We start from the raw sequence: 22,109 nt of genomic DNA on the forward strand, positions 1-22,109 counted from the left end.
TAAATTATATTTAAAATAAATATAATAAAATATAAAATGTCAATAAAAATTCAATAGATACGTGATAATTTCAATATTTTTTTCCAGAATTTTAATTTTCTCAAATGCGGATGGTCTTACAACAGTGGAGCTATCAACTCTCTGTATAAAATTACCATCAACATATAAGAAATATTAAATATATTATTATAATTTAATTTTTAAAAAATAATTATATATAATTAAGGTTTATAGTATAACAACGTACTCGAGAAATGTCATCAAGTGTATTGCTTGTATCAAATTTATAAATGAGGCCGGATATACACATAGCAAAACAGGACTTCGTAATAGGAAACTATAGCTTAGGATCACACTCTTTTAAATTTATTATTGTATGGTGAAGAGTATGGGACCTCTTGTATATTACAACTTAGGACAACAGTAAGGATAAGTCATCTCCAGAAGCTTCTTATAAATCTAAAATATTGATTATTAATTGGTCAGTTAATTACTTTTTGTGTCTTTTCTCATTGTTTCTTTTGTATTTCTTGATAATTTGACACGGTTTTTCTTAGAAGTTTATCAGTAAAATATCATAAATGCACAGACAAAAGAATTTCTTCTATTTATAAAATAACGTGATTATTCGTAAGATAAGAAACGTTATTACTTTCCCCAGCTGTTATAAGAGGGGAAAGTATTGTAATCGTGTCATATTTGACCCTCCTGGTTTTTTGAAAATCTCGACGTCTTGCGACTTCCTGAATCCAAAAAAGTATAAAAAAAAAACACAGGAAAAAATTTCGTGTGTGTTTCATTTAATATCTCAGGATTGGGTAAATATTAAGGAACAAAATTTGGCCTGATAATTTGTATATAAGTGACGTTGATACTATTAAATTTTGGTGTCTAAAAGTTAGAATATACAATCAATAAATTCGAATTATGGCGTCAGACAATAACTCACCCTAATGAATTATGTAAATTATCGTGATAATTGCGAACAATTACCATGTATAATAGAACAATATTTTGTAACGATGAAAGTGGTCCGAAATATTTAAAAAATTAATAATTCTTACCAAACTACTACTTCAACCAACCAATACACGAATACCAGTAGAAGTCTTCTTGTAAGGGTAGCCCAAAATTCAATTAATTGTACCTTATTTTATATTTAAACTAGATTTGTGAATATGAATCGTGTTTTTGGTAAAGTTGGTACAAAACATTACCGCAAAACAAGGTAATATTGCTGTTTTTACAGTGGTCTTTACTGACTATTTTTTTTTCTATAGCTGCTTTATGGGATTTTGAATTCTAGATGAATTTTTAACTGCTTTAGATTATTTTAAGCTACTTTTACAGAACTTTTTATCGTATTTTACAATTTAAAAGTTGTAAATGGAACTTCACAACGACAAATAAAAATATTAACACAATTTATGTTATATAAATGATATTAAAATTAGTTTATAACGATTGATTTAATACTTTATTTAATCATTGTATTGGAATTTTTTTTATGGTTTTAAGTCGACTCATTATTTATAAAACTTTAACTGAAAATTTACTAAGCATTTACCGGTAATAATAATATAATTTCAGACAGTAAAAGTATACGTTTTATTAATTTTTTCCATAATGTAACACATATAATGGCGGATATTTTATAAATTTCTTATTTTATTTTATTTCTCTTAGCTTTTCATTAAAACAAAGAGAAATTTTACTTTAAAAATCAAGTAATACTTGTACTCGTATGTGTAGTAATATATGATACACTTTGCACATATTGCTGTTTCTGTGTCTATCTATTTGTGTATATTTGTGTTGTTAGTCGGCAATACTTACATTATCTATCGCAATATTTGCAAGACAGTATGTCAGTCGAAATTTGCTGACAAAGATTTAGGAGATTCCTGCTTTATTGCTTGCAAGTAATATAACAAGAATTTCTTATTTAAAGCATAACAGGCTTTATTAAAATATGAATACATTTATACTAAATACTAAGTAGTGTACAGGACGTCCAAGGGAGTTACTCTCAACTCTGTTTGTTCTTTTACAGGTAAATTATAGCGCTGAGTAAGGAGGGATGAATTTAAATTATTTTGATGGTGGGGATGCATCCGGACTTCTCACCTATCATACACAACAGTCTGGATGCAGCCTATTAAATTCTTTGGCACCTTCTTGTTAATGAAAATTTTACTCGTTATTAGCATTTACAATTTTTTTAAACTCAAAACTAAGCTCTTTTTGCCATTTTATAATAATTAGTAATATGATACTTCATTAAAAATTTTTTGTAACAGATGACGCCACACACAATTTTAACTTTTTGCCTGGAAAGTTAAGCATCTCGTTGCTGAATTTTTTTAAAGTTCATTTTATTTTTCCAAGAACTGAAATCGTATAGAACAGTCACATTCGCTACCATTTAAAATTTATGAACATTATCGAAATTATTGAATTATTCCTTGTATTTTAATCAATGCCTTTATTAATAATTACAATGAGGGTCATTTTAATATAAAAACAGTAAAAATGAATGCACACTCATGAGGTAATTAATGACATATGACATTCTTGTAATATATCAATTTACATATACATACATATAGGTTATCTTGTGCATACATGTGTATATGTGCTCGCATACCTTCCTATATATTGTTTTACTGTATTGCAATACTTACTACAAGATTATAAACAGAAATTTTGCTGTATAAGCAATTCCAGTCTTCTGCTATCGTAAAGTAACATAGAAGACGTGTTAACGTGCTTAGTTCAGTCAAACTTCGATTTAACGCCATCATTTGTTCGTCTATGAAAGTGACACTAAATCGAGTGTGCCGCTAAATTAAAGCATCTCATGCAATAAGAATTTCATATAAATTAGTAATGAGATCTATACTCAAGTTTGAGTTCGGGATTTTTTAAATCACGTGATTTTGGTAATAATGCTACTGTTTTCAGTGCGAAATCGTTTATTTAGTAATTCACATAATGAGTTTCTATTTATTATTTATGGAGGAAATATGTTCAGTATTCATTAGTGATTTACTAAGAGACTTTAAGACGACGTTATATCGAGGTTTGACTGTATTTTTAAAAGAAATATGTTACATTTGACCACGTTTTTACAGAATACTGTGTGTATTAAATAACATCTTTATCTGACGCACCTAGAGATGATTACCTAACTCGCTCCCATTCAAACTTGTCTGATTATAAAGTAAGATAACAAAAGATTACCATAACGATTACGATTACGCATTGAAAGTGCGTTAGAGAGCCCATAAATATAATTTATTCTTTTAAAAAAATACAAAAATTATATATACACAATACTTATCAGAAACTTAGTAAGAATTTGACGTATTAAGTCGCGAACCCTCATACAATGTGAGTGATACGAACCTCATACAATTTCTCATTATACGGGGATGTTTGAGTATTGGTCGCAGTTTTTCATCGTCTTATACCGGGACTACCTTATTTGTAAAATTATAAGGGATATTCTCATGCTCGTGTCAAATCCTTTTGTTTTCTAAGCATGTAATTAGAATAGATTTAGTGTAATTTTCGTTTTATTTTTTATCTATTTTTTGTCTCCGCTCGAAGTAATAACTCCTAATTCTATGCTTAAACGCATCCCTGATGTCGTGACAGATATAATATGGAATCACGACAAATTTTAAATTGCAGAACGGGATGTGTTGGATTATAAGCAGAAACCTATTTGTATACAGGAATTTATAACAGGATTTAAGCTCTATTTAAAGCGGCTGATAAGACATTTATTTATTATTTATTTCAAAATAATATAAATTTCTAATCACAATTAATTAATTAGTTATTTTATATAATTTAATTACGGTTTCTAGTGTCATTATAGTTTACATCTATCCAATTATACATGTAGTAAGTTGTAAAGAAGTTTCTGCGTAACTGTTTTCTTTCAATAATAGTTTAACAATTAATTAAATTTATTTTTGAATTTTAAAAGTCAAACAATAGAATTTGGTTGGTTCCCTTCTACCAAGTTGCTGTATGGGGAACTTCATCTTATCAGATTCGAACTCGGATTCACTACAAATGATCATGGAAAAATCGGATTCGAATCTGTCTCAGACCTTCCCCACCCGTAACTTACTATGTATATTACAGATCAGGGCGTCGTTCTTCATCACTCGCCCAAGCTGAGCGATCCCATTGTAGGTCAACCCCACCTTTAAGGTTTAGTTTGGTTTGATGGAATATGGCAATGCAACACAGGCAATCTGCCAAGGGAGATGCCTCTCGATATTTGGGAAACTGGTAAAACTCCACAGAGCCAGCCCGTTGGTGAGGTGCAAACTCACGACCAGTACTCAGTGGTTTATCCACTCAGCCACTTCCTTAAGGAGGAAAATTGTGGAGAAATCACTTAGTAAGTGGACTTATTGAGAGGCACTAGCACTTAGTTATATATTTTAAGATGGTTTTCGAATTAATTAAATAATTAATCATTCCTGCCAAAGTACAGTTAATTAATTAACTTATAGTCTAAGTGGATGCATAATTATCAACTCATAAACTTAAGTTTAGTCTAATTCATTAAAAGAACAAAAAATAGTAAAGAATATATTAAATATAAAATTTACGCTATGGCCCCGAGTGAAAATTATCTTACGAAAGGATTAAAAAAAGCTATTTTACTTTTTTGACCTTGTTAAAGAACTAAATTTTTCTCTCTAAAAATAAGGTTACAATTAAACCTGTTTTTGTAAAAACAATTTTAAAAAGTAAATGTATTTCTTAACTTTTTAATCACTATCAAACTCTTTCTTTGCATCTTGATTAGCGAACGTAGTGTACCGGAAAGCTAATTAAAATTCATGTCTTTATTGAATAAAAACTTCCAAATTATCTTTTCTTCATCATTAAAAATAGAATATTCTGCATCTTTTTATCAGCTTTTTGTAAAGGTAAAATTTAGACATTTTGAAAAAACAAAACTTTATTGACAATTAACTCAACAATGATTACAGTTCTATCTTGTAGGTAATCAACATCAATATCAGTCATATCTCGCTAGCTTTGCTACAAAATTTCAATCCCCTGTGCATAGAATGAACGCTATATTGGCAATATGGTTCTGGATTTTAAGAAATTTTCAACCCAGACTGGTCAGCTTCTCTATGATTATCTTTGCTGTATGTGCTGGCGCGTTGTCGTCGGACTTTGATCGGACTTTGTCAGGTTTTGGACGAAGTCTTTTAATCTTGGAACACTGCTAACTCTCAGATGATAATCCATGATTGACCACCAATCAGTTGCAAGAGAACGTCGTTATTAATGATGGAATTGCTGCCTGGATGAGGTTTATCTTCAAGCCAGAAATCTGAATCCTTCAACTTCTTGAACTAATTGTAGTAGATCTGCCAATTGACTGTCCTCGCTAACTGACTTGCAGATAAGATCATAAGGCTACATTGTGGTCATTTTTTGAAGTGATAGAACAACAGCATGCGAATTTGTTCTGTCAATATTGTCCGATGCATCTATTTACAATAAAATATGTGCTGAAACGCTCTTTGGTTACTCTATTTATATACACCAACATCGAACATTTTAGAACATTTTTCCAGTCGTTTTTAGGAAAAAAATCAAAATATATAAAGTCCACCTTTTCGAATGAAGAAACTATATTATGAAAAGTTCTAGAGGAGAAGAAGAAAAATTTTATTAGATTGCAACTTATTACAATTTAAATTGTGCTTTTAATATCACTCATTATTCTTCGTTCAGCTTCTTTTGCATTCGAACAATAATAGCCCTACTGTTTTATTTTATAAATACAATTACTCCGAATCTACGAGTACCGTGCAATACATCTGAGGAGTAAAAAACGAAGAGCAACGATCATAAATCTGCTGTTCACTATAACTCGTCTATAAAAATACATAATAGTCTTTATGTAGAAACTATTGTACATTTCCGACTTCTCTTCCTATAATTTATTTTATTTATTCGAATCTATTTCTTTTGATGATATTCCCATTTTCACAGACCAATGAAGTACATTGCTCTCGAGATAAACTATCGATATTATGTGCTGAGAAACAGTGAACAAAGGAATCTGTATCTAAATTCTTTCATGTATGGATGGCTAATTTTCCTATTGATATTCATGAAGAATATGCGGTTGTATAAGAGAATATATATTAAGTAACATCTTGTTCTAAGAAACATTTTCCTAGATCTCTCTCACTGATATTTATTATATTCAAAGTCGAAGCATCAAAGTATGAAGATGAAATCTAATTTATACGATTTTTTTCAACTTTTACTTTAAAAAATCTAACAGAAAAATATACAAGATGGCCTGTTCAATTAAGTTTATTTATTTTGAATTATTATCATCATCATCACCATCATAAATAACTTTGAACTTAGTGTTCTTGGTGTCAATCTCCCCCCTCCCCCTTAATTTCTGCGTGGTGTTTCTTAATTAGTCTATTAAAATTAATGATTGAAGTTATAACATAATGAAAATTTTCATTAAAATTATAAGGATATGGAAATTAACTTAAGAGCAAAACTTAAGAGAAGATTGTATTATTAAAGTTTTTTTTTTTTTTTGTTTGTTTTATTATTTTGTTTCGATAAGCAAAAGTAATCTGTAGATTGTCAAAAATATCTGTTTTAAATGAGAATTATAATGTTTCTAATTCGTTTAGTTAGACTTTAGAAGTACAGGATGGCCGAAAAGTCAGTTGATCGTGTTTCGTTTTGTGTGAACAAATTTCTTGTTTTTCCCCTATTGTTTGACTTTTAAGTGTTAAAATTTGATGAAATAAATAAGAAATACATTTGCCGAAAATATTTTGAATACAAAAAAACATGACAATAAATAATTTGTAAAAAGTCTCTGAGATCCCATAAATGTGGGGCCACTTGACCTTGTCCTCTCAATGCTACCTTTTAACTTACCACAGCAGTAAAAATGAATCTATTCCTTTTGTATAGTATTCCTTTTGTATCTATTCCTTTTGTATCTAACAATATATAATTTATAATAAATTATTAAAAAATTAAACGTGCTTATCTGTTTTTAATAACGCTCAAATTAGTATAAACTCACATTAATTCGTTAAAAATAGAGCCCGATCAATTTTATATGTGATGATATTACAGGAGGCCCTACCACAAGAGGGACAAGGTATTTCACGTTATATATAAACTAGTTTATATATTATAAATTATATATTGTTAGATGATATAGTTTTGATTTTATTCTCGTTTTTATTGTCGAAAGTTTAAAAAAATATACTTAAAATTATGATTAAAGATTAAATGAGATAAATGGAAAAAAGGAAGTGTTACACCCTTTTATCACATTATACAGTTTGATCGTAAAATTATGCAGCATTTTGCGTTACGTATCAATGCTCGAGTGAATAACCTTTCCTTCAACTTGAATCACTTCGTCTAACAAGTAAGACTACAAATTATCTTAATAGTTTATTTTAAAAAATAAATCCTTTATTTTACATTTAATTGTGATCGACATCAATTCGTTTCAAATTCTTATTTTTTAAATACATCTTACTCTTAAAAAAAAGTAATAAGAAGAAGAATTTTGAAGCCATTTTATGCCAAATTTAATAAGCTTTCAACGTAGATAAAATTCTGCAATAAAAATAATATAACACGCTACATAAAAATGATTAATTATTCATTTATCTAAGACATTGATATTTATTATTATTATTTTTAATTATATTTATCTAGTCAAAGCAGCATGACTTGTGGAGCTGATGGTAAATGGTCCGGTGAACTTCCGTATTGTGGTAAGTATCATTTTCATAAAACATAATTTATAATCGACAAAAACGTGGTCATTTATATAAATAATCGATTAAGAGTTCATTCGTTTCATTGAAACATGTTTATCACATGAATTTACAATTAAATTTCCGTATTTAGAATGCTGTACGAATGCAAAATCAAAACTTCATTCAGTAGTTTGCTATTTTTAATTTATAAGATTTAAATAATTGTATAAATTATTTAAATATTATAATATACTGAGTAAAATTTTTATTTTTTCTTCTATAATACAGGATGGCCTAAAAGTCAATTAAGCATCGTAAAAACTATCTTATTTACTCATAACTATGCAGGGGCGTATCCAAGGCATTTGAGGCAGACAACCTAGAGCTTGAACCTCTTGAGCCTTTCTATATTTTCTTCTGGCTTGACTTTTTCAATTTATCATGTTCTTCCATTCGTTTATGAACTAGAAAATACATTTAGTTTGTACATTCTACAGTTATAATCTTATTATATACTAGCTGACCCGGCCAAGCGTTGTTGTGGCTCAAAATGTATATATTATAAATGTATAACATTTCCCCCGTGGGGTAAATTTCAAAAAATCCCTTCTTAGTGTACAGTACTGTACATTCTCTTGACATACCCTATTAAAACGCAATCAAAAACGTGTCTAAAATAGTATAATAAAAGCAGAGTTCTTCACAGTAAGCCTTAATCCTGTCCCTCTCCCTGCTGGGGAATATCAAAAAAATCCCTTTTTAGTGTATATTCTGTTGATGTAACCTATTAAAACACAATTAAAAACGCAAAAAACTGCATGTAAAATAGTATAAATAGAAGCCGAGTTCTTCACAGTAAGCCTTAATCCCGTCCATCTCCCCCAGTAGGGAAAATTTCGACATGTATATTACATAAAAACATGTGCGTATTCGAATGCAACGTTGTGTCAAAATTTCAAAGGAATCGGTAGGAACAAACAAACGTTATATTTTATTTATATAGATAGATAGAAAATGATCTGCTTTAGTCCATTCTCACAGAAAAGCATAATGCCTCACAGAAAAGCAAACTTAAGTCGTCGGAAGTTAGCGTCATCTGTTGGACATGAAAGCCTTAATCCATATATAAATATATTTTTGAAAGGGGGGAAATGGTGGTCTTCACATATGCCACAAACCTTCGCGGGAGTGTATTAAACAACTTCCCGAAGTTTCATGGCAATCGGATAAATGGTGTGGTAATGCATGAAGGACAAACACACACACAGACAGACATACATTCGTTTTTATATATATAGAAGATGGGTCTCCCATATAAGCTTGAGCCTCAAGCCTATACAGCCCTGGATAAAGACGATTGTACCCGGAGATTTACTCCTGGATCAGCCATTGTATTTGGAATACACAAAATAAAACACAACTAAAACTTTTCGACCACCCTGTAATATTTAAAAATTAATATAATACATTATAATTAATAATAAACGTAGCTATTTTATCATTAAATTAATATAAAACTTTAATAATCTCGTAAATTATATGATATAGTGAAAAGAATACAGTATTCTTTAAGGAGTTGAAGAATAGCTGCGTGTGCCTGGTGTTGCTCGAGCTTTAAGTGGGTGGGGATTGGTGAGATTGGGTGGGTGAGGGTGATATAAACAATAGTCTTATTAACCAAAATGTATGTACATTTATTGACCTGTGTTTTTACAATAATGAAACTGCAATGTTATATTAACGCTTGCTCAGGCTTAAGTAAAGAGTGAGTGGGATTTAGGTGTGGTTGGGGTGGGGACCCCCAAAGAGTTACTTTCCCGGTTGTTATATATAACAGAGGATATAACAGAGGAAAAGTACAAAAAAGACCCCAGATTTTTACATTTTTCGATTCGGGACCTTGAAGAAACGTCGAGAAATGCAAAAATATTCTGGGGGTTTCTGTATGTATTGTTGTTTGTGTGGGGGGCATAATTTTGTTCACTCTCTTTCAAGCTTAATAACTCCTGTGCTTTTTGTCGAAAATTTCTGAAGTTTTGCAGGGAGATTTGTTTATTAGGGGGATTGATGCTATTAAATTTTGATAATTAAAGATCGAGGGAGTGGAGAAATAAAGGGAGTCGTGTGTATCTCCAATAGGATCGGATCTAAGGATGATTTTGCTCATTTTACAATTTTCAATTTTATTATAAAACCCATCCCTACACTCAAAATTAAGATTTTTGCCATTTTATAATAGTTAAAAATATAAAAAGTTTTAAAATAAAATATCAAATCAGATGACACAACAAATGTAGCCGGGAAAGTTAAGCAACTCGTTGCTGAATTTTTTTTTTGGTAGGGTGTCGATGAATATTCATATCAAATTTGGTACAGATACGTTGAACGGTATAGAACCCTTTACCTAACAAACATACATACATAGACATTTTGACTTTTTATATATATAGATAATTTGTTTAAACCAAGCTATTTTAATACGAGGGTAATCCCAAAAGTAAGGTCTCTTATTTTTTTAAATACAAAAAAACGTTTATACAAAAATAAAGTTCATATCATTTTAAAGCTTGAACATTTATCTATTTTTCTACATAATCGTCATTTCGGTCGATTCATTTTTGTAGGCGCTGTAGCAGTTTTTGTATGCCCATGTCATACCTGCTCGCCGCCACGTCGCGGGTCCTATCTTGCGCACACCTTCTGATATTGCAACTTTTCCGTTAAAATCCCACGAATTGTGCTTGGGAAAAGCCCAATCGCCAAACTGCAGAGATCATCCAGAGTGATTCGCCAATCTTCATGCATGGTTTGCTCAACCTTGGCGACTGTCAAATTGACGGTCTCCCGCTTCTTTTTTCGTCGTGAATTTCAGTACGATCAACTGCAAACTCCCTAAACCCCTTGAAAATGTTTTTGACATCTATGCACGACTCGCCACACACTTCCGTCAATTGGCGATGAATTTCAATCGGTTTAACACGACGTGGCGGCGAGATGGTATGACATGGGCATGCAAAAATTGCCACAGCGCATACAAAAATGCATCGACCGAAATGGCGATTATGTAGAAAAATAGATAAATGTTCAAGCTTTAAAATGATATGAACTTTATTTTTGTATAAACGTTTCTTTGTATTTAAAAAATTAGGAGACCTTACTTTTTGGATTATCCTCGTATTAAAAAAAATATATAAAAATTCTTAAATTTTCGTTACTTAATTTCCTGTTTTCTTTTATCAAAATTGCTTTTTGTTTTTGTGTTATAAAAAGTGACCACAAATTTGTTCCTTTACATTGACCTATATTTTTTCCTTAAACAATACTTACTGATTAAACTGTTACAGTTTAATTTAAAAAATCGGAAACTGTATTTTGACATATTAATTTTTTATAAAGGAAATTTAATTAAAAATATTCCTTTAAGAATGTGTTTAAGTAACCCACAAAATCATTTAACGGAATGTAGAAACCGAATTAAACAACTTTTCTTGCACATTGTACTGTTTCTAGCATTATAATAGAGTTGTGAAATTCTGTTTTTGACATTTTTACAATTTAAATCCCACGTAGAAGGGCCAACAGTATCGTTTTGTGTCTGGAACCTCATATAAAAGGGTCTTTTATATAATATTTGGATACAAAAGACATCAGAATATTGGCTTTTATGTAAAACATGATACGAAAATCACATAAATTAACATTTCTTTTAATAAGCGGTGGGGGAAAATCTATTTTTATTTGCTTTATTGATTTAATTTGTATATTTTTACAACTTTCAGAGATAAGTAGTTCTTACGTTTGTGACTGGCAACTATTCCACGTCACCTTTCTCAAGCCCTATTTATAATAATAACTGTATTTACCAATATCAACTTCTTTCAATTCTACATTACTTTTATAACAACTTCCTTTGCAAGTTATGTGACATGTGAATGAGTAAAATAGTAATTAAATTCTCTCTCTCTCTCTCTCTCTCTCTCTGTGTGTGTGTGTGTGTGTGTGTGTGTGTGTGTGTGTGTTGTGTGTGTGTGTGTTTGCGCGTGTATAGTGATATGGCAGGCAGGTTATTGTTCGAATTCGGCAAAATAATTTTCATAGAATATGAACATATAAATTAAGAATTAAGCATAATATTCGGCGTAATTAGCCCCAACCTGGACCTTCAGTGCCAGACGTTATCCTACTGTGAATTTGCGTAACGCTTCCCAGGGGTGGTGTAGCGAACTATGATTGAACATTATCTCTCAATTAGATCCACATATCCCAAAATAGAGAAGATGGGAGAACATCTGTGTTAGGTCAAGGACCTTAGAGTCTCAATTACCATGAAATAGTTATTAGTATTATATTTTATTGATTTAACTCGCAGAAACTTCGTATAATCCGCCCCATTATGTTCTCTGCGCAAATGTAACGACCACTACTCCATAGGCGTTCATAATTGCAACTTAAAATCGGAATATAACCGGCATGCACTTTAAAATTATTGTTTTCTTTTTAACACAGATAACCTGCAAGTTATACGCACGTAAAATAAAGTACTAACGATATATTTTCCTTTAAAGAATTTCCAATAAAGCAAGCAACTTGCACAGAATTACTAATTTTCTTATAATTATCATATTATTAATTATTATCTCTTAGCAAATACATTAATTAATTCATATTATAATATTTTTCCAGCCGTTAACGTGGCTTACGGCAAACCATCGAATCAGTCGAGTACTTCAAGAGGAGGTGAAGCAAATCATGCGAATGATGGCGACACGACGACGTTACACGAAAATAAATTCTGTAGCGAAACTAAAGTAGAAAGTTCTCCTTGGTGGCAAGTCGATTTACTACAATCCTACGAAGTTAGGATTGTTAGAATCATTACTAGAGGTTGTTGCGGTGAGATATTTGTATTAACTTGACTATAAAGTATTAAAACAATTACTAAATTATTAGTTTATATTCCACTAAATCAAAAATAATGAATAATTAACTACTAATTTATGCATAACTCGATGGTTAGAATTTTTTCGATAAAATGCTGTATTATTATGTCCTATTACAATGTAAGAATGGCCCAAAATGGGTTAACCATTTTAAAGGCTAAATTGCTATTAATTAACTAAATTAATCCAGTTGTATTCCTCGTTGTTTTTCTAATAATTTCATTTTAAAATGATACGTTGTGCGAAATTACAAAGCGAAGCACAGTTAAACGAATTTTGGGCTTCTATATATAACCTATGTATAGAAATGTGTAGATTTAAACGTAGTTAATAAAATTTTTATCTTCATTAATATAACTAACACGTAACAAATATGGCAACAATGAATCCTCTTCATGGTATTACTTGGTAATGGGAATTCAAACTTCCATAACACATCTTTCGAGATGTCACTCATCCTTCGCCTATGACTGACCCTATTGGGGTTTGGACTTACAATAGACGAAACAGTGCTAGTGTCCCGGATTTCATTAATAAAATAATAAATCCTTATAATGAGCCTTGTAAATTAATTAATCGAACTATTTTAATGTTCAGTTAATTGACTGATTAATTTATTAAGTAAGTATTTAATAAAATTAATAAAAATATTAACAAAAAAATTCATATTTTGTACATAAATTGTTTGCTCTTTTGAATAGTGGAATAATTATTTTTTTCTTCTTGGAAATATTCTATAAAACTAAAATTTGTGTATTCTCTTCTATGAATAAAATAGGGCATCAACCAATTCACGATTTAGAAATTCGCATTGGCAACAGTTCAAGCGTTCAAGGAAACAGATTATGTGCTTGGTATCCCGGCACATTAGGTAAATATTTTGCAAATGGAATGTATTTTGTGGGCTATTAATCCCGGAAAAAGTATTTCAAGAAAAGATAAATTCTTTTGTTCTTTTTTTTTGTGAAAGTAACACGACTAGAAAGTAGACAAAAGTACTTATTTCTTATTGTAATATGAGAGATAATCTATAAAATTGCACAGATTTTCCCTCTCTCTCTCTCTCCTCTTAAATAAGTACTTTTGTCTACTTTTAGTCATGTATATATAGGCTAATATATATAATGTATGTATTGGGTGATCATTATTGAGAAAAAATATAAAATTCTTACTATTTAGGGACGATTATGGAAAAATCTTCTCTTATATTAGACGCAAATCTAGAGATTAATCCTAATCTTATACTCATTTAAAGTTCTTCTAATCTAGAGATTATTTAATTAATCTATTGATTTCTCCTAATTTAGAAATTAATTAGAATTAGTTAATTAGAATTAATTAATTAGAGATAATTAAGTAATCCCTACATCTCCCATTCTTCCTTAATTTAGGGAAGATTACGGAAAATGCAAATCACTTAGGGTAGATCCATGTTTTGTATCTACCTTAATTACCCTAAATTCACTAAAATGCGGGGAAAATGAGAATTACTTAGGAAAGGTCCATGTTTTGGAGAGATCATTAGAGATAAATTTTTAAATTGATGAAATTTTTATAGGCTATCTTTCCTTATTAGACTCTATTCTACAGATATAATCGAAATTTAAATAAAATAATTATTAATTTTTCAAATATTTTCATTCAGATGATGGAATAAGTAAAGATTTTTCTTGCGCTTATCCAATTGTTGGACGTTATGTCTACATTCAAATGGTTGGAATACAGGGATCTCTCTCCTTATGTGAAGTTATGGTATTTACAACTCAAGGTATCTCATACTTTTTAAGATTTTTCAGCCTGTATACATGTGTATAGTTTAAATTAAAATATTTTGTTTTCAGAATTCTCTGCTGGAAGATGTGGAAACCAATTAGAACCATTAGAATTAACAACTTTCAACAGGACATGTTACGAATTTCAAGGGCAGAAAGGGGGTTCGTTTCAAGATGCCGAAGAATATTGTAGAGCGCGGGGTGGATTGTTAGTGCATAATGTAGAGAACCTTATACAAAATTTCATTGCCGCTGAGTTGGAAAGAAGAAAAGAAAAGATGAAAGCCAATTTAGTATGGCTCGGAGTTAAGCGAGATTCTGGTTTGGGCCGAAAATCAAGAATTTGGCATTGGGTTAATAGTAAGTTGCGAACTATTTCTATGTTATTGCACGTTAATTTCTATTAAATATTATTAAATAATTGTTTTACTAATTGCTTACACAATCTATAAAACCAAAATAAAATATGAGCAATTACTTACTAGAATATTTTCATAACAGGCTGAAATTTTTATCATATTTTAATTTAAAAACGACGTGTCTTCCGGTCCACACCGGACTTTTATATGCAGTTAATCGTGCCTTCGGCTCTTAATTAGTTGTAATAATGAATTATTACAACTAATTATTATCACAAATTATATAACGTACTAAAATTTTATATTTTAAAGCTGAATTAATCACAAATTTTTATATTTTATATTATACAAAGCCAAAGAAAGGAGAAATTATGTCTCACTAGTTTCTATTCAGCATTTGACATTTAGAATTTGATATGTTCTTTGAATTAGAAGGAAAAAGAATTGATATTTATGAATAAAACAGATTCCTTATCTATCAAAAAATCTATATATATATCTGATTAGTATAGTTAGTTTTTATATACAAATCGAAACGAATGACAATTATCTCGCTCCAGATCCACCCTTCTCGGATTCTTATCTATAATTTTTAAACCGTTCTATAATGTAATCTTATATATTTCCTTAAACTGGAAATTATTTTTCGTGTAAAACTATAATTTAATTATAGATATTAAGTTAATATAAGTATATACAATCTATTATATATAATTAAATTATCGTGCATATGACGCACACCCCGCAGAAAATTGCTAGAACGAAAAGAAAACTTTTGCATATACTGTATTTCAATTTTAAATGAAATTCAGTCAGAAGTAAATATATATTTTCTTATTGTTTAGAGCAAGAAGTTCGAGAATTTTTATGGGCAGAAGATCAACCAAATAATTATAACGGAAAGCAGAATTGTGTAGTGTTAGACGGTGGCAGAAAATGGCTTTGGAATGATGTTACGTGTGATTTAGATTACTTACCTTGGGTCTGTCAGTATGGTAAGTTCATATTCTTTAATTATAATTATTAATCACATCTGTCTGTACCTAATTATGTAGTAATATAGTAGTTCGTTAATCCGTCACCCTAAAGTAGATAGGCCTTAATAATCTGGAATTGTCCAGTAATAATTCGCCATGCTAGTATTCCGCTCATATGTACAGTATCTTTTGTGAATCGTATGTATGCGGTACATGTTTATAAATTAATATTATATGCACATGAAATATCGTTAACACACTAGAGTCATGCACTGTATTATCTTCAGGCTGCATAGACAAATCGGAAGCATACAACAGCGTGTGCAATATACAGGTTTAGCAATGCAGAGTGTTTAGCAATGTTTACTTACATTGTGCAATATACAGGTTGCATATAGTATTTTGTGAAAATACAAAAGTGTCCGTTAGTCCGGCATTTTCGATATTAAGGCGCCACTCTGGTTCCGTAGTTGACGGATTAACGAACTTCTACTGTATTAGTCTACTAAATCACACGTGAAACAAGTATTTAAATAAACAAACATTACGCACGATTCTTATTTATTTAGTCTATGAAATGTAATCACACATGAAACAGAAATCATAAATATACAACCATGAAACACAGCTATGTAGAACATTAAACATAAATCCGTGAAACACGTTTTACAAACACTAATCGTGTTTGTAAAATGTCTCCCAATCTCTCAAATTTGAATAAAATTAAATATTTGATGTAATAAAACTGTTTATATTTCGTATAAATCGAATCGAAAATGTTTAACGATCTTCTTCCTACTGTTCCAAAATGAACGACATTTTAATGTAAATTAACATTTTCTAATAACATTTCTTTCTCTTCTTCAGCATTTTGAGTCCCACTGCAACAGACACGTCTTCTGCATTCTGCTCTTTACTATTATAACATTATTCAATCTTGACTCGTATTCTCTGCTATGCGATCCTCTTCCATCTGCTCTTCGATCTTCTTTTTCCTGGTATTGATAACATTTTTGTTAGCCTAGGTTAGTCCATCAGTTGATAAAAACCACTGAACGCTGGTCGTGGGTTCGCACCTCGCCACCAGCCCTGACTAACCACGTGGTTTTTTGACTTTTCTTCACGTGTCTAACAGTAAATAGGGGTTAATTGCCCATAGAAGATTCTCTCGGAAGGCAGATCGCCCACGTGTTGCGCTGCCTTATCCCATTAAACCAAATCATTAATAACATTTTTTTTTAAAATACTTGTTACTAAATTTCATTCAAATGTGCTTCGTCAAATTTTAAATATGTATTTCAGTAACGTCAAATGTCTTTCAAATTAATCTTGAAAGTTATATAAATTTATTATTAGAAATATGCTCGAAAACGCGTTATTATTATTTAATTGAATTTCTGAAAATAAAAAGTAGTTTTATTGTTTTAATTCTTAGTTCCATCCAGTTGTGGAAGTCCCGACAGCAAAGAAAATACAACGGCAATAGGAAAAGATTATAGATTGGGAAGAGAAGTTAAATATGCATGTCCTGTAGGTAGTATGTTGGTTGGTAATAAAATCAGAAAGTGTGCCTCTAATGGATTTTGGACTGGGACTGCTCCAACATGCAAACGTAAGCAAAACTTGCAAAATCGTAAAAACAAAATATAATTATATTAATAAGATAAAATGATAATATATTATTTTAAAAATTAATTTTTATTGATTTTTCAGATATCAATTGTAATTCATTAAATAGTATTCCACATGGAATAGTTATATACAAAGATTCCCGAACAACATTCAATGCTACTGCTGTTTATGTCTGTGATCAGAATTTCACTTTAACTGGAAATGACGTTCGATTTTGTGAAGGAAATGGAAAATGGAGTGGTAAAGAACCACAATGTCTAGGTAAATCCGTATGATTAACCTCGTACTCAAATTGTAGTGGCAGTTTTATGCAAAGGCAATCTACGCTTTTGCCTAGAAATACGGCATTCAGGAGCCTCAGATACAAATATATAGTTGTTGATACTTTGTCTTGGTCTAGTCTTTGAAAATAGTATGATCTTAGCGAGAACCTATTGGATCCCCAGTACTCATATCGATTGACTCCAATAATAGTTACGATCCTTATAATAATGGTGTGATAGGGATTTTCTAATTTATATAAAAGAGGCCTCTCATATCCACTCTTCCTTAGCACCTCGCATTGATTAAAACTGCCACTGATAAGAGTAATTTTATTCTAAAACATTTTTATTTTTATTTGTAGTGAATTGGTGTCCTGATCTAAAGATTCCAGTTAATGGAAATATTGAAATTAAAGGCCTCAGAGCAAACGACACTGTTAAATATAGTTGTAATAAAGGGCATAAATTAGTAGGAAATGAAAACAGAACCTGTTTACTTGGAGGAAAATGGACAGGAGATGATCCAGTTTGCAAATGTAAGTTGTATATTTTTTATTCTGGTGAAACGTAATATCAAATAATTTTTAATTGTTTTTTAGTTCTTGATTGTGGAGAAGTGGATCCTGTAAAACATGGCAAACACCAATTACTTGATAACGTTACCACATACTTATCAAAAGTATCTTATACTTGCTTTGAAAATTACACCTTGGTCGGTGACAGTGAAAGAACCTGTGAAGATACTGGACTGTGGAGTGGAACAGATCCAAAATGTGAAAGTAATTTATGCATTTTTTTTATATTTTAATTTAACATTTTAAGAAAAACATTGATTGTTTTCAACTCCTATAAATTTAATCATCTCATGTAAATATTTTTATTCTAGTAATCAACTGCGGGAAACCAGATTCGCCATTGGGTTCCTATTTCACAGGAGAGATCTTTACAATACATTCACAGATAGAGTATCATTGTGAATCTGGACATAAAATGTTTGGAAATTTTATAAGAACATGCTCGAAAGATGGAAATTGGACAGGACAACCACCAGAATGTCGCTGTGAGTACCATTTCTTCATTGGCTACATGACTGCTCAGCAAGACAGAATTCGAATCTGGATCCTATTGTTGTAAGGATCCAGGTTCAAATTCGATCTTTCTCCTCATTAACTAATGAATCAACTAATCCCTTTATTCAACGAAGACTATTTAAATTTAAATATTTTATATTGATAATTAAATTTATCATATATTAATAATTATTTAATTAATACAATTTAGATATTGATTGTGGTCGAGTACAACCTATTTTGAAAGGAGAAGTTAATTATGTCAATAGTACAACGTTTCTGAATAGCATCTTGACCTATTCGTGCAGTAGAGGTTATCGTTTAATTGGAGGTAGTAGATTGAGAACTTGTCTCGAAGATGGTAAATGGTCGGGAAGTGCACCTAAATGTGAAGGTATGTAATTACCTAATTAAAACAATTTGAATTTCCTAATGTTCATTATATGTATGTATATCGACTTTCTTATCAGAGGTTCGTTGTGTTCCACCGGAAGTACCCAAAAATGCTACTGTTATTTACGGTGGTAATGACCGTACTTCACTGGAATCGTTTAAAATTGGCGCAACAGTACAATATCGGTGCATCCCTGGTCATTTAGTAAGTGGAGAACCACTTCGTAGTTGTTTACCATCCGGAGTCTGGAGTGGTCAACCTCCTAGTTGCATGTGTAAGCTTTCGTAGCCATCACGCAATTTACTAGATACTTTTATATTCTAATAATTTATCCTTTAATATAGATGTAGATTGTGGATTACCTTCACCAGTACCACATGGAAGATGGTTACTACCTTCAAATACTACATATTATGGTAACCAGGTAGAATACGAATGCGATAAGAATTACGAATTAAAAGGTCCCGGAAGAAGATTATGTCTGGAAAATGCATCTTGGAGTAATATTGAACCAGAGTGTAGAGGTAACATTTATCACTTTTTTTTTTAATTCGCTATTAATTGTACTGTTTCATATAATATATAATTAATTTAGAGGTGTCTTGTGGAGAACCCGATAGAAGAGATAATATGACCATTATCGAAGGAAAGCACTTTGTTGTGACCAGTATAGTTACGTATACATGTCAATACGGTTATAAACTGAAAGGAAATGGCACTCGAGTATGCCAAAGTAATGGATATTGGTCGGGCGTAGTGCCTCATTGTGAATGTAAGTAAAGAAATTTTGTTATTAACTTTTTTTATATTATTATTTAAAAATGAAGTAATTGATATTACGGGTATAATAGAGTATAAAATTAAATTTGTTATTAAATTAAATAACCATATTAAGAATTTTATTCTATGGCAAAACATTCTAATTACATATATTATTATACTATATTTTATAATTTTAACACGTATTATTTCTTAGATTTAAGTGGTGTAATTTTTCATTTACTGACTGAACTTAAGATTCGAACTCGAAGAATGTGAAGAATCCTAAATAAAATTCTTTTGTATAGAAAGGGAATGTCACGAAAATTATTCTTTACTATATATTTTAAGGAAATTTTCTGATAGAATCCAAGTTTTCACTTTCTGGAATTCAGTTTTATAAAACTTGTTATCACTGTTTACTTAATGATTTCAGCACGAATTCGTTTTCAAACTACTGTATTGTTTTTAGGTTAAAAACAATAGCATCTCCCTCGTTTAATTTTCGGTCTTTACAGAAAACCAGTAATTAAGTTTTAAAATTTAAATAAGTTATAGAAGGAATTAAAAAAAGGAATTAAAACAAAAATTCAAATTAAGTTTATTGTATTCTATACTCTTTGAAGTCTTTTCAAGAATTTTCGTTAATTTATAAAGAAATGTTTATTACATCTTTGCAATTACAGAACTTTTAAAATGCTTTATTTCAAACCCAATACTTTTATTTCATAAATTGATAAATATCCACCAGTGGTGGATATTTCACTGAACACTGGTAGTTAGTCGTGGGTTCGTGCCTCTCCAGTGGGTTGGCTAAGTGGAGTGTTCCGGGTTTTCTTCACGTTAGTAACACCTAAATAGGGGCCTAAATAAGTGAATGCAAAAGAAATTATTTTAAGTGATTGATTTTTGCAATTATTTCCTCTATTAAAATGGTTTATAGATGAATTGACATATAAAATTAATCAAATTTAAAGATATCTTATTATGTAATAGGCCTACAAGTAATAAAAAGTCCTTAACTTGTGGCTTGACTTATAAAAAGCATTAAATAAAGATTCTACCATTGAATTCACCTGAATATCCTTTGCCGAAACTAATGACTTTGAGCTATGATCTGTTTCCATTCTTTACATTAATGATGAAAAACTCATTACATAGTTGAAGAATTCTTTATGATATACTCTATACGACTTTGGAAACCTAATATTTCTCTAATATTTATTAAATTCAATATTAGAGAAACGTTTAAAAAGGTCCAGGTAGATGGGATGCTGATAGGACACAGAGAGAGAGGCTATAAACAATCTTTTATATTAAAATATATATTCATATACAGGATACTAAAATTACATTTATGAACACAAATTATAATTTGTAAAAAAACCATCTATTCGTTTATTAGTTTTATTCTTATGTTAAAAAAGACCGCAATCGTATAGTAGAAATAATGATCTTGAATGACAAACACTAATTTAACATGGAAAAAAACTATTTTAAATTAAAGATTTATTATTATTTTAAGTGGTGGACTGCGATTCTCCGGGGGTGATATTCAACGGACGTGGTTTCCTGGCGAATGGCACTACAACGTACGGCAGTGTAGTCGAATATAATTGTCTACCAGAATTCCAAATGGTAGGAAATCCAATCAGAAAGTGTACAGCTACGGGAGAATGGAGTGGAAAACCTCCTAAATGTATAGGTCAGTCGATTTCTTTCTCTATATTAATGACATGAAACTTTCATTTAATTTTCTATCAACCAGTATTAAGTAGTATAACATATAAAAATTTATTTTTAATTAATATATTATAATGTTAATTAATATAATTTTTTAGAATTTTATAAACAATTTCTTGAATTTTTTAAAAGTTTATAAATAATAATTTCAGGAAATAAATCGAAACAAAACATTTATATTTTAATATTAATTCAGTTATTTTCCTGCAGATTATTATAATTAATTTAATTAATTTTATTATTTACAGATATTGTTAAAAATGAAGAAGCTGGGAGTAAGTATATGATCTTTTAATATTAATATATTAAAATATATACATTTAGAAAACAAGTTAATTTCATATTAAAATATATTTTCTGAATATTTATAAATTTTGTAAATTCTGAAC

The 22,109-nt window shown here is 30.2% G+C and overlaps 1 protein-coding gene across 1 annotated transcript in view; it reads left to right on the plus strand.

Annotated features, from left to right (window-relative positions):
- Positions 1-22,109, plus strand: part of fw (furrowed) — a 56,857-nt gene that overhangs the window by 32,746 nt on the left and 2,002 nt on the right. The window contains exons 3-19 of the mRNA XM_067264852.1: positions 7,768-7,826; positions 12,495-12,704; positions 13,530-13,622; positions 14,397-14,519; positions 14,593-14,883; positions 15,728-15,877; positions 17,295-17,471; positions 17,573-17,752; positions 18,117-18,290; positions 18,354-18,533; positions 18,641-18,814; positions 19,036-19,218; positions 19,295-19,492; positions 19,563-19,742; positions 19,814-19,990; positions 21,503-21,682; positions 21,969-21,995. Coding sequence (XP_067120953.1) covers positions 7,768-7,826; positions 12,495-12,704; positions 13,530-13,622; positions 14,397-14,519; positions 14,593-14,883; positions 15,728-15,877; positions 17,295-17,471; positions 17,573-17,752; positions 18,117-18,290; positions 18,354-18,533; positions 18,641-18,814; positions 19,036-19,218; positions 19,295-19,492; positions 19,563-19,742; positions 19,814-19,990; positions 21,503-21,682; positions 21,969-21,995 — 2,756 coding nt within the window. The remainder of the gene's footprint in view (positions 1-7,767; positions 7,827-12,494; positions 12,705-13,529; positions 13,623-14,396; positions 14,520-14,592; positions 14,884-15,727; positions 15,878-17,294; positions 17,472-17,572; positions 17,753-18,116; positions 18,291-18,353; positions 18,534-18,640; positions 18,815-19,035; positions 19,219-19,294; positions 19,493-19,562; positions 19,743-19,813; positions 19,991-21,502; positions 21,683-21,968; positions 21,996-22,109) is intronic.

This window comes from Centruroides vittatus, unplaced genomic scaffold (genome assembly GCF_030686945.1).
Source record: "Centruroides vittatus isolate TY-2023 unplaced genomic scaffold, ASM3068694v2 contig_1048, whole genome shotgun sequence".
Taxonomy (NCBI): Eukaryota; Metazoa; Arthropoda; class Arachnida; order Scorpiones; family Buthidae; genus Centruroides; species Centruroides vittatus.